At 36.7% G+C, this 14996-nt stretch overlaps 1 protein-coding gene across 3 annotated transcripts in view; it reads left to right on the top strand.

The window, feature by feature from the left end:
* The window catches only part of LOC107096934 (ATP-binding cassette sub-family A member 1-like), a 179153-nt gene that overhangs the window by 51544 nt on the left and 112613 nt on the right, over nt 1-14996 (top strand). For all 3 annotated transcript variants that reach the window (XM_015393846.1, XM_015393847.1, XM_015393845.1), the window contains exons 17-18: nt 2422-2520; nt 3717-3906. In XM_015393846.1, coding sequence (XP_015249332.1) covers nt 2422-2520; nt 3717-3906 — 289 coding nt within the window. The remainder of the gene's footprint in view (nt 1-2421; nt 2521-3716; nt 3907-14996) is intronic.

Here is a 14996-nt window from a genome sequence, read left to right as displayed (position 1 = left end):
ATAATAATAATAATAATAATAATAATGTGGTTAGGAAACAGAGCACTATGGCTTTTAATTAACTCTCGAAATAAGAATCAAAATGCACTGGACTCAAATCAGACTGTCATTACTATCTGACTATTATGGGATTTTTTTCTGGCCCAAGTCTCACTCAAACAGTTTTCCCATTCTCCACACTCTGCCCTTTACTTTCATGGTACTATGGGATTTAAAACGGTACTTCATAAAGACTCTGCTGATGGCCCACGGCCAGCAGTGGTCACAGCTCAGCCAACCATTTGGATTAATACAGTGTTCATTGTCTCATTTAGTAGCATCTTTGTGAAGGTCATATGGCCGTTTCCTGGCCACCAGTGAGAGGAAGTGGTCGGCTTGTAAAAAAAAGAAAGAAAAAAAGAAAAGATTATGTGCAGCCATCTGTTTTGTAATTAACAATGGTTGAGTTACTGTGTTATTTAAGATAATAAAACTACTGGATGGCTCTGAAATGAACACTTGTGCATATACATGAAAACGGTGGAACTAATGAATAGCTCACAGAAGGAGGAACTAGATGATATGAGCAGAAAGTCAAATGGATTGGGAAATTCTATACTTCTTAAATGACTTACTTTTTTTAAGACACATTTTAGTTTCAGATTCCAAACTTAAGCTGAAATGCTGAAAATATGGAATTAAAGAGGGATCTATTTGGACTTCCTTAGTATAAAAAGGAACATTAGAGTAAATGGTAGAAGACAACAGTTTATCTTGGAATATTTGGGAACCATTTAAACCAAATAGCAATTTAGATTAAGGAAAGAATTGGAAAATACTCAAAACACTTAATTGCCCAATCAGATACTATACAGTTCAGATAACTGATTCTGCACATGATATGATTTTTATTCTGGGGAAATAACAGAAAATGAATGCCTAAAATGGGAGAGGGAAGCTCGATTAATCCCAGGGGGCGCACATGGGCGATGGATGGTTCTGTCCAAAAGCGTATAGTTAGTTAATTACCATCAAAGCGTCACAAAAGCCCCACTAATTCAATTTCAATTCATTTTACTTATAAAGCGCCAATTCACAACACATCATCTGACGGCACTTTATAGAGACAATAAGGTCAGCGGGGTTAAAAGTTCTGTCAAGGATAACCAGCTGATTGCATTTATTTGTTGACTTGCAAATAAAGCTCCTCCTGGATGAGCTTGTAGTGACAATTAATCACTATTAATAGTACCATTAATGTGTATAAAAATACTTCCAGTGCATAATCTACTGATTACGGAGCAAACAAAAAAAAAAACAAAAAACAAATAAACAAAGAAGTCAGTCGTTAACAGATATGAGAGCTAATTTTAAAGGAGCATTCCAACAAGCTTTTGCAATCAGATATAATTTGATGATCAGAAAAGAGAAATACTTGATCATCATATTAGTGCTATGTTAATGCTAGGATGCTATAGATGCCAGCTAACCTGTTAATTTTATTTTTCATTGCACCTTTTAAAACCTAGTAAAAATAACATATGAAGTAAAAATCCTTTTTTGCCATACCCGCTACCGCTATTAATTAGTGGCTTAGAGGGCAGCTGAATATATTCACATGGGGGAATAACCCACCATCTGTAGGTGGTATTTACTGTATATGCTGGCCCTTGGTTCTATAGCCTTTGTGGAAGGAGAAGGCAGAGTTTACTCAATCCCTGCTGCTTCTCTTGTCCCAGTCTTTTCTGCAAAAGTCAGAGAAAAAAAAGATGCAGACGTGTTTCATGCCATCTGCTATGGTTGTTGGGCAAAGAAGGTAGAGCATACTTAACTCTGGGCCAAGTCCTACCAATGTTGTCCCTTGCCAGCTGGTCAGACATTCAGTGTGTGATCCTGATGGGATGAAGAGGATTTGTCTGTTTGGAAATTTGTTTTTATATAGGGGCCATGAGGATCCCCCAGGTTGTCCCAGGATCCTCCTACTTTGGGGATATACTAAAAAGGGACATCAATTACAATTTGAAAACACAAGATTTCACCTTATAACCTTGTGCAATCCAAGTAGCATATCACATCTTACGTTCATATTTATATCAGGACTGTGAGGCACAACAGCAGTTTCAAGCATTTGCTATATACATATTATAGAATGTTTGTCATGGCGTAAAAATCAGATTGATCCCTTTTTTATCTTTTAAGGAATTAACTTACTTAGTAAATGCTTTATCATTTAATATGGATGACACATGATATGTACCTTGATTATAATAACAATAATGATTTACTTGTAAGCCTGCTAACATTTTTTCCTTTTATAAATAAAAGTTGTTTTGATTTGTTTCAATCGACCCACAAGATTTGGTTGAATTTGCTGATTGCAGTTAGGGAAAAAACAAATCTAATATCGTCAATTAAATTTATATAAATTTCTAATATTTACAGTAATGACATGCCAGAACATGCGGAGGTGTCCAGGGTTGTGGATACGTTACTGAACAACCCTGGCTTTGGGACACGCTGTATGCATGGGGATCCAATACCGTAAGTATTCTGGATTATTACAACTTGATACCACAGATTAATCCAGCTTCAAATCAGTGTCTCAGAGATGTAAAACAGTTTGCACATATTCTGATTGTCAAAAACAGAATAATATGTAAAGTTTACAACAACTTGAGGTTATTTGTTTTATTTTGTGAGTTGTGTTACATTATCATGAGAGTAAACTTGACTCAGTTGTTAGCACTGTGGTTTAAACCATAACCTTTAGTTTAGTAGCCCTGAACTCGTACTTTAGTTTTTGTGGATGGTTTTTAATAATACAATGTTATGCTCTCTTGAAAAGGTTTGTGTGAGCCGCATATTTTCACCACAGGTCACAAAGTGTAATGCAACGTTTTTTTTATTTTTTATATATATATAAACGGTTATTTTTTGTGCTGCACATTTGTCACAAGGTTGTTCATTTATACGTACATTTTCTATGTGTGGCACCGGCAAACGAAGATGGGGAAAAATAAAGGATCACTAAATTCAGCATTTAGAAAGTATACTAATATTTAATATTTACTCTTCTCTATCTCATTTGCAGGGGCCCATGGCCATAAAAAAATTCAATTCAGTTTATTTATATAACGCCAATTGACAACATTTTAAATTCTATTCTGGATTTAACAGGAAGCCAATGAAGAGAAGCCAGGATAGGAGAGATGTGATCTCTCTTTTTAATTTTCATCAGAACTCTGGCTGCAGCATTTTGGATCAACTGAGGGCTTTTAACTGCACTTTGTGGACTTCCTGATAGTAAAAAATTACAATATTCCAGCCTTGAAGTAACAAATGCATGGACTAGTTTCTCAACATCACCCCTGGACAGAATATTTCTTATTTTTGCAATATTCTGCATATGAATGAAGGACATTCTAGAAACCTCTTTGATATGGGATTCTAATGACAGGTCCTGATCAAAAGTAAAACAAAGATTGTTTAACTTTATTATCTGAGATCAATTTAATCCCATTCAAATGAAGTTACTGACTAACCAGCTTCTTTTTCAAAGAGTCTGGTCCAAAGACTCTAACTTCTGTTTTTTCTGCATTCAGAAGCAGAAAGTTTACTCACCCAGGTTTTTATGACTTCAAGACATGCCTGTACTCTATGTGATGGGTTAGCTTCATCTGGATTTATAAACAGATATAAAAAAATGAAAGTAAGCCTTTCTTAATATTGTTTTGCAGGGGTTTACCATGCTCATCTGCTTATTCTGATTGGTTCACTCCATCTGTGGATCAGTCAGTGACAGACATCTTCGATAACGGGAACTGGAGCATGTCTAACCCCTCACCTTCCTGCGAGTGCAGTACTCCTGAACGCTCCATTATGTTACCCGACTGTCCACCTGGAGCGGGAGGTCTCCCTCCACCTCAAGTAAGTGTGTCTTTCTGTACATTTGAACTATTTCAAACAATAAAATTTTCTGTTACCCTCTGAGGTCCCTTTTTCACAATACAGCCACTCTCTGCCCTATAGTGAATATATGTTAAAGCATTGAGGGAATGCAAAGGTCTAAATAAAAAAGAAACGAAATACATCAGTGGCAGTGCAGTACAAAGAAAATGCTTATCATGGAGGGATTTCTGCATGCACTCTAAAAGTCCCTGTCAGCAGCATTTTGAATTGAAGATGTTAAGGGTCCCACAAACAAGATATTTGCATTGCATTGCAAAATGGAAATCCTATAAAGGAAAATGGAAACTATGCTCCAGCAAAAATGAGCGACCAACTAGAAATATCGTCAGATTCCCTGTCAGTAACAGAGATAGTTTCTATATTTAGAAGATAGAAACTTTAAGGATTACCTGAACAATCTTTTACTTCATTTTGTAGAACATATCATTTGTATTTCAGTGTTTTTCTTTAGTATTGTATGTGATATGAGGACAACAATGCATAGCTAATAAAGGATGGAACCAGAGACGCGAAAAAATAAAACTCTGGAATGTAGGGGAATTGCTTTCATGAAGCAGCCAAGAGGTCCAGTATAACCCTAGAAGAGATGTATACATTTATAGCTCAAGTAGAGAAAAACCTGTTGGCTGGACAGGTATTTCTTGCTTGCACTACAAATCTAGTGTTTAAAGAAGAGCGGCAAAAACCCAGTCGTTGCGTAGAGGCTCAGGTAGTCTATTAGAAACCCACTATTAAAAGAAAGGAAAAAAAATGTCCAGCTGAAAGTTTGCCTAAAAGATTTCAGGATGAAATAAATCTAAATCGGAATTGGTCTTACATTTAACAAACAACCTGATTTGATGGTATTAAAATGGCAGCAATGTTTGCATGAGCAGATCTGATCTTCGAAGCCGGTGAAATTCACATCTCATGTGTAAAGGGGAATGGAGCACAAAAACTTTTTATCCGAGTGCATCTTCATGAATCTGCAAATCTTATTCATGTGAGAAAACCATTCAATATTCTGGGTGAGGAACATTGATATGTAAATACCTGCTACCCACAAAGCCATTTATTTATTAAACCTGAAACAGATTTTTCTGTCTATATTGAGTATGTTTAAAAATCAGGTGTAAATTTTTACCCCCAAAAAAAGGCGGCATTCATTGTGGTCTTTAAGGAAATATTTTTGGTACAGTGACAGTTCTTGGAAAGAAAGCCTGCTTTCTTCAACAGGGACATGAAAAAAAGTAGTTAGAGTCAATAAAAGGATAGAACGATTTAATATGGGGGAATCGCACAAAAAACTGTGGTTCCATGAATTATTTAATTGTTGGTTTTAAAAACAAACGTACATTGAACTTTAATGATTCTGTCTTAAAATACAAAACAGAAATACATGTAATATATTCCTCCCAACCCAGAAGTATGTACTACACTGTCTTTGTCAAACACATAAGATCCCAATACGTTTCACTTCAATCTCTCGCATAAAAATGCTTAAGCAGTAAATATTTTGCTAACACACTTCTAACTTTAAGTACTGTAGGATACGTCAATATGTTTCTACTGAATGCAGAGTCATCCTAGCCTTTGGATTTTTCCTGCTTATGTCACACACCCATGAAGCTTAGCAGGTTTCATCCCCCAGCAAGTCAATACCAATTCTTCATAGACCATTACTTCAACAACAGACATGGACAAATGTAGCCAGGGCAAATGTTGCACAGTCTGACCTGAAATGATGTGATCCAAGCTGGGGATCAATGGGCAACTCTGGGAAACCACAACACAGCCAAGCAGATACCGAACACCGACTGAACTCATCATGATGCAGGGAACAAGTGGGATTTCATTTGGAGATAAAAGATTTGTACTGCTGTTGCCCGATGATAATGAAAAATCTAAGGTTTAGAGAAAGATGGGATGGATTTTCTTACACAGGGTCAGTTTGGTCTGTTTATATGCTGGTTTTTTGGAATATACCAGCATTTTTAGGAGAATTGAATTTAAACGTTTTATTGGTAACCTACTCATGTCTCATGTCCTAAAGTTGGTCTCACATATTTATAAAATGTCACAACCTAATTCTGGATTTAAGCTTTGATCTTTATTTTTCAATAGGATCATAGTGCAGGATAGATAGTTAAGTATGGCATAATGTTTTTCACAATGGTTTCTATAGCCTGACAGGCAGTCTTTTGACAATAAAAAGCCATCTTTCAAGTTTTTCAGGAACTTTTCACCAGCTTAAGAAAAATGCCTTAGGAAACACTCTTTAGCTCACAAAGTCAGAATTGTGGGCTGCTGGGCAGCCTCGGTATAACTGGATTTTAGAAGTGGGAAGGTGTGGCGACAAATCCTGTTTTACCAGGTACGTACGTAGGTGTGGAAAGGAATGTTGGAAAAAAAAAACTAGGGAGTTTCCATACAAGGATAAAACAGTGCTGCTTGCAAAGTGTTTTTTATTTTATTTACTTAACTTTTTTCTTTTTGGTCGAATAGAAACAAGTTTAAATGTGTTTTGATCAGGCATGAAGAACCCAGCATTTAACAATCTATACAAAATATTCAAGAAAGAATAACACATCTAAAGTAATCATGCTGTCCCTCACTGTATTCTGAAGTTTTAAAGCAACAATAAGACACAATAATTTTCTGCAGCTGCAGAATTATTCAGAATCCTTCTTTAAGGGTTATAGAGTGTAAAAGGGCTTATGCATTCTAATGATCTGAAAAAAAGGTATATTGTTTCTGTTTGCTCGATCAGAGATAAGAAGCCCTTATTTGTATATTGATGAAAAACAATTTAATTACATAGCACCCAATTAGACTTAACTGCTGAACGATATTATTAAGCTTTAATATTATACTTTATGTATGGTTTGCAGGATTTTAATGCTTTATTTTGCTGCATCATGATGAATTAAAATATATACAGCCTTTAAAACATCTTATCTTGACTTAATAAATGTAGATAACTTTATTCCTCTTCACTAGATGTTTATATGCTTGGAGTTGATTATGTGGAAAAAAAAACAACTTTAATATTACCTCAAGAACATGCATATGCAAAGAGATTGCAGATCATATAGTTATGGGGAAGAGTTACACTTTTACTAGTCTCAAAGTTTTTTTTACAATTGTATTGTATCCAGTAATAGCCAGAACCTTAAAATCTTACCGAAAATTATAATTATCACAGTTACTAGATTAACTAAGTGATACAAGTTTTATGGATAATTTTAAATATTCTTATTTTTTCAGGCCTTTATTTCTGTTGACTGTTGGGATTTTCTGCCTCAAGTAATAGAAACAAATATTATACCAATATATGCAATATAAATGATCAGACCAATTAATCAATACTAATGCAGAAAGATGAGCTTGACAACAGAGAAATCAGAGAACAAGCCATTTTAATCTGAAACACTTCTTCAGAAAACATAATTTTATAGAGAATCTTTAAAAAAAAAAAAAAAATCCTGTATCCAGATTATGATCTGGATAATCATCAAACTTTAATGGATTGTTCCTTCAAAAAAATACATCCATGAATTTTGAAGTAATCCTGAACACAGACAGACAATCTCTCCTAAAAACATAACCTCTTAGGCAGAGGTAATGCGTAAAATATCCAATACTTTGTTTTGTACAAAGTTGAATGTGCTGAAATTGGAAAGTATTAACCAATGAAAGCCTGGATTTGGAGTCACACATAAACTGAAATGTAAAAACTAAATACCAGTGCCAACTTTGATGTTCTTAGTAAAAGTTGAAATGGGGCTCAGTGTTGTGGGTGACCTCCATGTGCCTGTATGACCTTCCTGCAACGCCTAGGCATGCCCCTGATGAGGTGCGCATTGATGTGCTATCCTGGATGAGCTGCAATACCTGAGCCACTTGTGCGGGTTACAGAGTCCGTCTTCATGCTACCACGAGTGTGAAAGCACCACTAACATTCAAAAGTGACCAACATCAGCCAGAAAACAGTTACTGAGAATTGGTCTGTGGTCCCAACCTGCATAACTGCTGTTGTCTATTCCATCTCTACAACAACCTGTGAAATTGTCAATCAGGGTCGCTTCCTAAGTGGACAGTTTGATTTCACAGAAGTTTGATTCAATTTAAGTTATATTGTGTTTTTTATGTGTTCCCTTCATTATTTTTTGAGCAGTGTACAGTGTAACAACAAGGAAAACTAAGACTTGCACAATCACTGCTTGGCTGCTGTTATAAAGTAACTGGCACCTGGCTATGCACATCAGAGTTAACAGTGGTGGTTATAATATAGAGATTGTGAACATCTGAAGTCTGATGTTTTATTTTTATTCTGATCTTCTTTCACTCCATTTTTTAAAATTATGGAGACCTTCAGGCAGACTGGATTAACCTTTTTAGCCTCTTTTGGTAGTCTGCAGGTTTGTTAACCCCCAAATACCATATCCTCAGTTTTCGCTCCGCGATGCCCATGTATGCTCAAGTACAACTGAAGGAGCAACTCCGTAGTATTATTTAATGAGAATGGTTCCACCTTTTTTTTTTTTTTTGACTCCTCTAAATCTCACTGTCCAAGGACTTCACCGACTTCATCCTTCACTGTCAACATATGAAGGAACTCTATTTTTCCGTTCCGCTCGGGTCTGCTTGGCTCCAGCCAGACTTTACACGTCTGCTTTCTTCTAACTTCAAAGAACATAGAGGAGAGCTTAACGGTGTACCAAGGATGTAGTATGCGTTACTTTTCAAGGATGCGTGGAGGCGATCTGTAACTGACCTGACACAATAGGAGAGGAGGATGAAGAATCTGGGCATATTTTTACAGCAAATATTTTTAACATTCCTCATGAATTCCTCCTTTCACTCGATAATTAAACACGAATCATTGCTTTGCACTCTCACATTCAATCTGGAGACACTGATATCACTACACACTAAAAGAAAAGGCAGCTCCAACTTAAATTAATTGCTTTTATAATTTAAAAATATATAAATTAAACTGGGCAAACTGAATTCAGTTACTTGCTACTGTCAGGTTTAGTGGATCTTACTTGAGGACCCAAATGCAGAGATGAGGAGGCAGAGATGATTTCTTGCAGATTTCATATACATGTAGATGGTAACAGAAGAACAAATCTAGAAATAAAAAACAGAACAAAAACTACGAGATGCCAGGGAGAAACATACATAAGGAGTGAAGAGGATCCAGAAATGAGATCTGCACAGGAGTATATATGGGAGACAGAGCAAAGAATGGGCTTATCTGCTGGTAGGGAGCAGTTGTGGATAGAAGTTACTAGAAGGGAAAGGAGACTAGCACAAGCAGGCAACAGAGAGCCAACCGGGTTCCCGGACCAGCCCTGGAGCTCACGGCTCGGTTTGAATGCCAAGTCCGGCCCAGCAGCCCCCTCTCAGCAGCGAATTGACGTCAATTCAGTGCTTCGTTTGAATTCACGCCTTTTATGGTGGAAGTTTTGAATTGTGAGATTTGCAGAGAAATGAGGCGTCAATGGGGTTTGAACTTCTCTGTACGTCCATTTCACCCACTGAACTATCGTTATTCATCTATCACAATCTAAACTCGGTTTTGCATTCTATGACCCCTTTAAACAGAAGTTCACAAAGAGCAGAATCATAACAGCTACCAATTGAAGTTTTCATTCAGATTTGAATATAATAATTTTGAGCCCCAAAATTAAATAATTTTAAAGCTGCCAAAATTATATAAAATCAGTTGCATAGCATTTCACTCTGAATTGATTAATATTTTGTTCAAGTTGCTAGAACAATGGAGAGATTATTGTGAGAAAATAATCAATACTTTCCAACAAGCAGGAAACCTAACAATATAGCCAGGAACTGTTCATTTTACCCTTTTATTTCTACCTTGTACTGTATGGCAAACTATGCACTATAATATTTTATTTCACACATGGTAAGAATTTCAAATCTAATGTTGGACCCATTTAAGGGTCTTGTCCTGCTTGGGATAACGATATCCTGAGCCCTTTAAAAGAAGCAGCTGTTCAGGAATTATGTTAAAGAATGATTGTCGAGCCATTTAAAAGCGAGTGGTGCCCTTTCTGTAACCCTTTTCAGCCACTAATGTGCAATCCGATCATATGGGAGCACTCTTTTCTGCCCGGTATCCCATTGGCCTATCAATGTCCTACTCTCATTTTTATTTTATTTTTTTATTTCTTCTTCACTGGCTTTTCAGCTGGAAGAAAAATCTATATATTTGATGCTTCCCTACCCAGAATTTCGCCCTCATTATTTAAATGCCTGCTTCTTTGCAACTTAACAGGAATACTACCTTATCCCATCATGCTTTTATTGGCTAGTAGTTTTAGTGCCTTCAGCCCCAGTAAAAAAAGCTTTTCATCAAGGCCACAACTTTTATCTTGTTACCTCCACTTGTGGTATTCCCTATTTATTCATAGCACCTTATTTCCTCCATTTGTGATCCTGTAAAAGAGAATTAAATAGTCTCTCTCTTTTGCATGGTAACAACCTTGAGGACAGTGAGTTACCAACGTGCAGAATGATTATTGCCAGTCATCTCCCACTGTGTGTGAAGGTGCTCAAAATGTCACTTTCTCCGCCCTTGATACTTTTCTTTTGTAAAAAATACTGTATTTTATTAGTCAGAGGTCAGTTTTTGTATTAAAATGAACCAGCAAGCCCTCAAGCTTATTTTTTTGTTCTTCCCCTGAAATGGAAAAAGATTTGTAACAGTGTGTGATTTTTAGATGATAGAGATAAAGTGAGACAGCATGAATTGGTGATTAAATAGATTTCTTGCACAGCCATGCATTCTTGGCTGTTGATGAAGCTTTGCTGCTCGCTCTTTACATTTCCACATCTATTTCCTCCCTGAATGACAATGATCTATGGGGTCATAAACATGGTGTATTACATAACACCAGAATGTTTTCTGTTGGCAGCTAATACTTGCTTGATGAGTCATGGTTAGTATAGAGACAAATATACTTTAATGCATAAGTTGCACATTGTGACAGAATGGCATTATTGCTAAGTAATAATGATTTTATACATTGTACCAAAAGATCTTGTTGCCTTTAATATTATCTTTTTATTAAAAGCTTCTAATAAAATGTAGGTTTTTATTACCTTTAATAAAGACAGTAAACACCATACACTATGACGTCACAATGTGTTCCCCAGCAGTATCTTAACTAAATTGTAGCTTTTTTCTTTTTTGATGATTTAGTCTCTCACACTTTGGTGAACTGCTCTTTATATCATTTTAATTCATTAGGTTTTACAACATAAGTCAATAATTCTCTGCTGTGGTTCTGACACATCTTTTTATATGAAGTTGAAGTCTGGACTTTGACTTGGCCATTGTTAAATGTTGAGTTAAATGTTGAGTTTGCCTCTGTTCCCATTAGATTGTAAAGGTGTATTTGAGAAAAACTGTTTGTAGAAGACCTGTTTGGACAAAGCTTTATTTGTAGTGTTGCACATACTGTTTCTTTCTGCATTTTCTATAAGAAAAGAGAAAGGAAAAAGTGAGTAATAAATACATGCCTCCAAATGCCTCTGTTAAACTGGCATTTCAACTTGACCTCTTTTCTTCAGCTATGGTTGCATTTCACATTCTCCTCCTCCTTCTCCTTACCGTCAGATTGTTTTAAAAGGCTTATATGCCATAAGTCCGGACAAGCTGATGTGATGCACGCTGATCCTAATCACAGTTCTTCAAACCTGAATTAATAATATAACTTTATTGATCTCACATTGGAGAAATTTAACTCTTCATCCCCTTGGTAAGCAGTGGGCTGCCATTGTGCGGCATCCGGGAAGAAGTGTAGGGGGAAGGGTCTTGCTTAGTAAGCCAGAGTGGAGGCAGTGAGATTCGAACCAGGTATTTACAACCTTCTCAGAGCACACCTGCACTGCTCTAACCAACTAGGCCAACACTTCCCATGAATTTTAGAGGGCCAACAATACTGCCACTTGTTAGGTTTTCCCATGTTTGTTTTTGTTGGAGATGTTGCCAGGGATTACTGAGAAATATTCTTAAAACATAAAAAATATATCAATATTTATATATTATATAAATATATTAAAGGGTTCATTTAATTCATATTTTCTCCATAACAGCTTTGATCTAACTGGTGCCAGAACATGTTCAAAAAGCATATCCGATCCACCTTAGTAATTTAAAGGTGGAGACCAGGTTTTAAGGTATATTATTGAACATGTTTTCCCCATTATAACCTCAGGCAACAGTACATGTGTCTAAAATTCAAAATGGTGGTTCAGTTGACCCAGATTTACCACGGTTTCATTATGTGAGGTACTATTATTCTCTGAAGATTCTGGCTTCGAACTCAGAACCTCAGGATTCCAAGCTCTATGCCCTAACCCAGGGGTCAGCAACCCATGGCTCTGGAGTCGCATGCAGTTATTTGGCGTCCCCTTTGCGACTCCCTGGAGCTTTTTCAAAAATTTTTGAAAATCTATTATTTGTTTTAATATGGTGTGCAGGAGGTCAAAGTCAAATTAATAATGTTTTCCAATGCTGTAAACATTTGTATGATAAATAAATTTAAACAATAATTTGTGTCATAGCCATAGAGATCAGTGGTCATAACTAGCAACCAGTGTGGTGCGGTGCCAGGCAGACAAAGCGTTGGGTGTGTCTCGGACCATGGATTCTGAAGGGGAAAAAAAGGAAGATAGCTGATGAGAAAAGAGGATTCAATAAGTGGACCGAATCATTTGCTTTCATTATCAATGGGAAAGGGTTGCCTGCATTTGTGCTTTGTAATGAGAGGTTGTTAAAAAATAAAAAGAAAATTTGGAAAGGCATTTCCAGGGAAGGCAAGCTAAATTTGCAGCCCACCACCAAGTTGGGAGAGAGAGAAAAAGTGCAATTGCAGAACTTCTGGACAAATTAGAGAAGCGAAAAGATAGATTTAAGAAGTGGATAGCATTTCCAAACTCCACTACTGCTGCTAGTTTTGTTGCAAGGATGGAAAACCATCCACAGATCAAACAGGTAGCGCTCTGATGCAGCGATGGGAACTTTCTTCCATTTTTTCCCCAAAACCTAAAAATATAAATCACAACAAGGAACGATGGTGACGGAGGATGTGGGATTTTTGGGGTTAGAGAGCTCTGCTCTGATGGATGTCAGTTCATACTTGGTTCCTTATGACTCAATCAGCTCCTCCCAAGAGATACATGTCCACCATAGAAACATTCATTTATTGTGTTTCTAGAATTTTATCAATGCAACAAAGCCTAAACAGTGCGGTGAAGGGCAGTGAGCAGCGTTCACTGCTCCTTCCTCATCTGATGCTGCTATGTGACATTTGCTCCAGGATAAACATTTGATCATGAATTCTTATTATATATTTAAGCCCACATAGTCCTTTTCTATAGTGGGATAATACACTTAGAGCCTGTGTTGCCATACGAGGCATATATAAGACTTTTACGTTTTTGTGGCTCCAGAGAGATTTATTTAGTTTTTTGGTCCAATATGGCTCTTTGAGCAGTTTGGGTTGCCGACCCCTGCCCTAACCACTAGGCTGCCACTCCTATAAAAGTACGGAGCAAAGAAATGAAGTCTCTGCATTTAATCCACTTCCATCACTCCCCTGAGATTTGGTAGTACATGGTTTTCGGAAAATGAGGAAACATCGTTCCTGGCATTGCACCAATGTTTATTAGATCTATGTCACATATTGCGTCATAGAATACTCTCATGAAATAGCTACATAGTGTAACAATGCCACAAGTCTTACTGCCATTATCATGATCCCTGGAATTCAGTTGGACTTTGATTTGACCCCAAATGTGTGTCTGTACTTGTCTTTCTCTCATTTGTTTCTGAATTTTTGTTTTGTCAGAAGTCATTAATAGTTGATTGTTCCCTTTGTGGACAGGACTGCCTTATTTTGAGAATTTTTGTTATGGTTTCGGCTTCAGATACTACTTTCCTTTAGTGCCATCAGATCCCTGCTCCTCCTCAGCAATTCCAAATCTTCTAATTAGACTCACCTGTTTAAAAACCAGCCATTACTTCTTTGAGTTCTGAATAATTTAATTTATGTACTGTGGTTGTTAGATTATCCTGCAATGCACTGCTGATGTCCTTATGTTGTCCTTCCTGGTATTATGGTTTTATTCTTGTCCTTCCCCCATGTAACAGTAATCTCCATTTACTGTGTTTTCCTTCTTTATGAATGATTAGTAACTTCCTTGATCATGTTAGCCATGGACAGCTAAACCTGAGATTCATTTTCAATAATGATAGAACCCGCTAAGATTGGCATTATTTATGAATTTGAAACCTTTCATTTTTCTTTTTTTTTCTTTTAACTATGGCAGTAATTGATAAATATCATCCAACCTTATTGTATGTGAATAACAGTATTCAGCTTACATAGAAACATGGTTTAACCTTAACACTGCTCTGCAAACATGAACACCATGACCAACTATCTGGGTCTCTAAATTAATTCAATTCCATGGCAAAGACCACCCATGAAAATAGAGCATATCATAAGGATGTACTTCCTTTGACCTGGAATACTTCCCGTTGAATAAATCATGATGAAGAGCACCAGCACCACAGACGTTCCTTTTTCTTCTCCTTTTTATCTTTTATCCTGCCAATCCTCAGAAAATGCCCTTGAGAAACTGCAGAAACTGAGAGAGAGAGAGAGAAAAAATAAACTAGATACTGCACCACAGGAGGTAGTGTGAAGACATTGTTTCCATGGTAACGGTAAGCAACAGTAAGCCTGCTATCAGTTCTGAGGTATTGACTTTGGTTCATTGGTGATATTTAACCTTCACAGCTGAATAGGTGGCCATGTGTGTGGTTAAATTGTCACCGTCTGGATATTTCCTAATTTACAATTGATGACTTTATTTTTTAGAAACTGGCCTGACTCTGAATTAGCTTGGTCTAGTCTATTAGACTGCTTGGGTCAGCCATTAACTTTTCATAAAGGGTAAAGGAGGTAGATCTGCATGATGATGTCGACCCCATAGCTTGATGAATAAAGCACCACAAAGAAATATTT

This window comes from Cyprinodon variegatus, unplaced genomic scaffold, assembly GCF_000732505.1.
Source record: "Cyprinodon variegatus isolate N-32 unplaced genomic scaffold, C_variegatus-1.0 Scaffold659, whole genome shotgun sequence".
NCBI lineage: Eukaryota > Metazoa > Chordata > Actinopteri > Cyprinodontiformes > Cyprinodontidae > Cyprinodon > Cyprinodon variegatus.
Note: the sequence above shows the minus strand (reverse complement) of the source record. Positions and strands in the feature narration are given on the sequence as shown.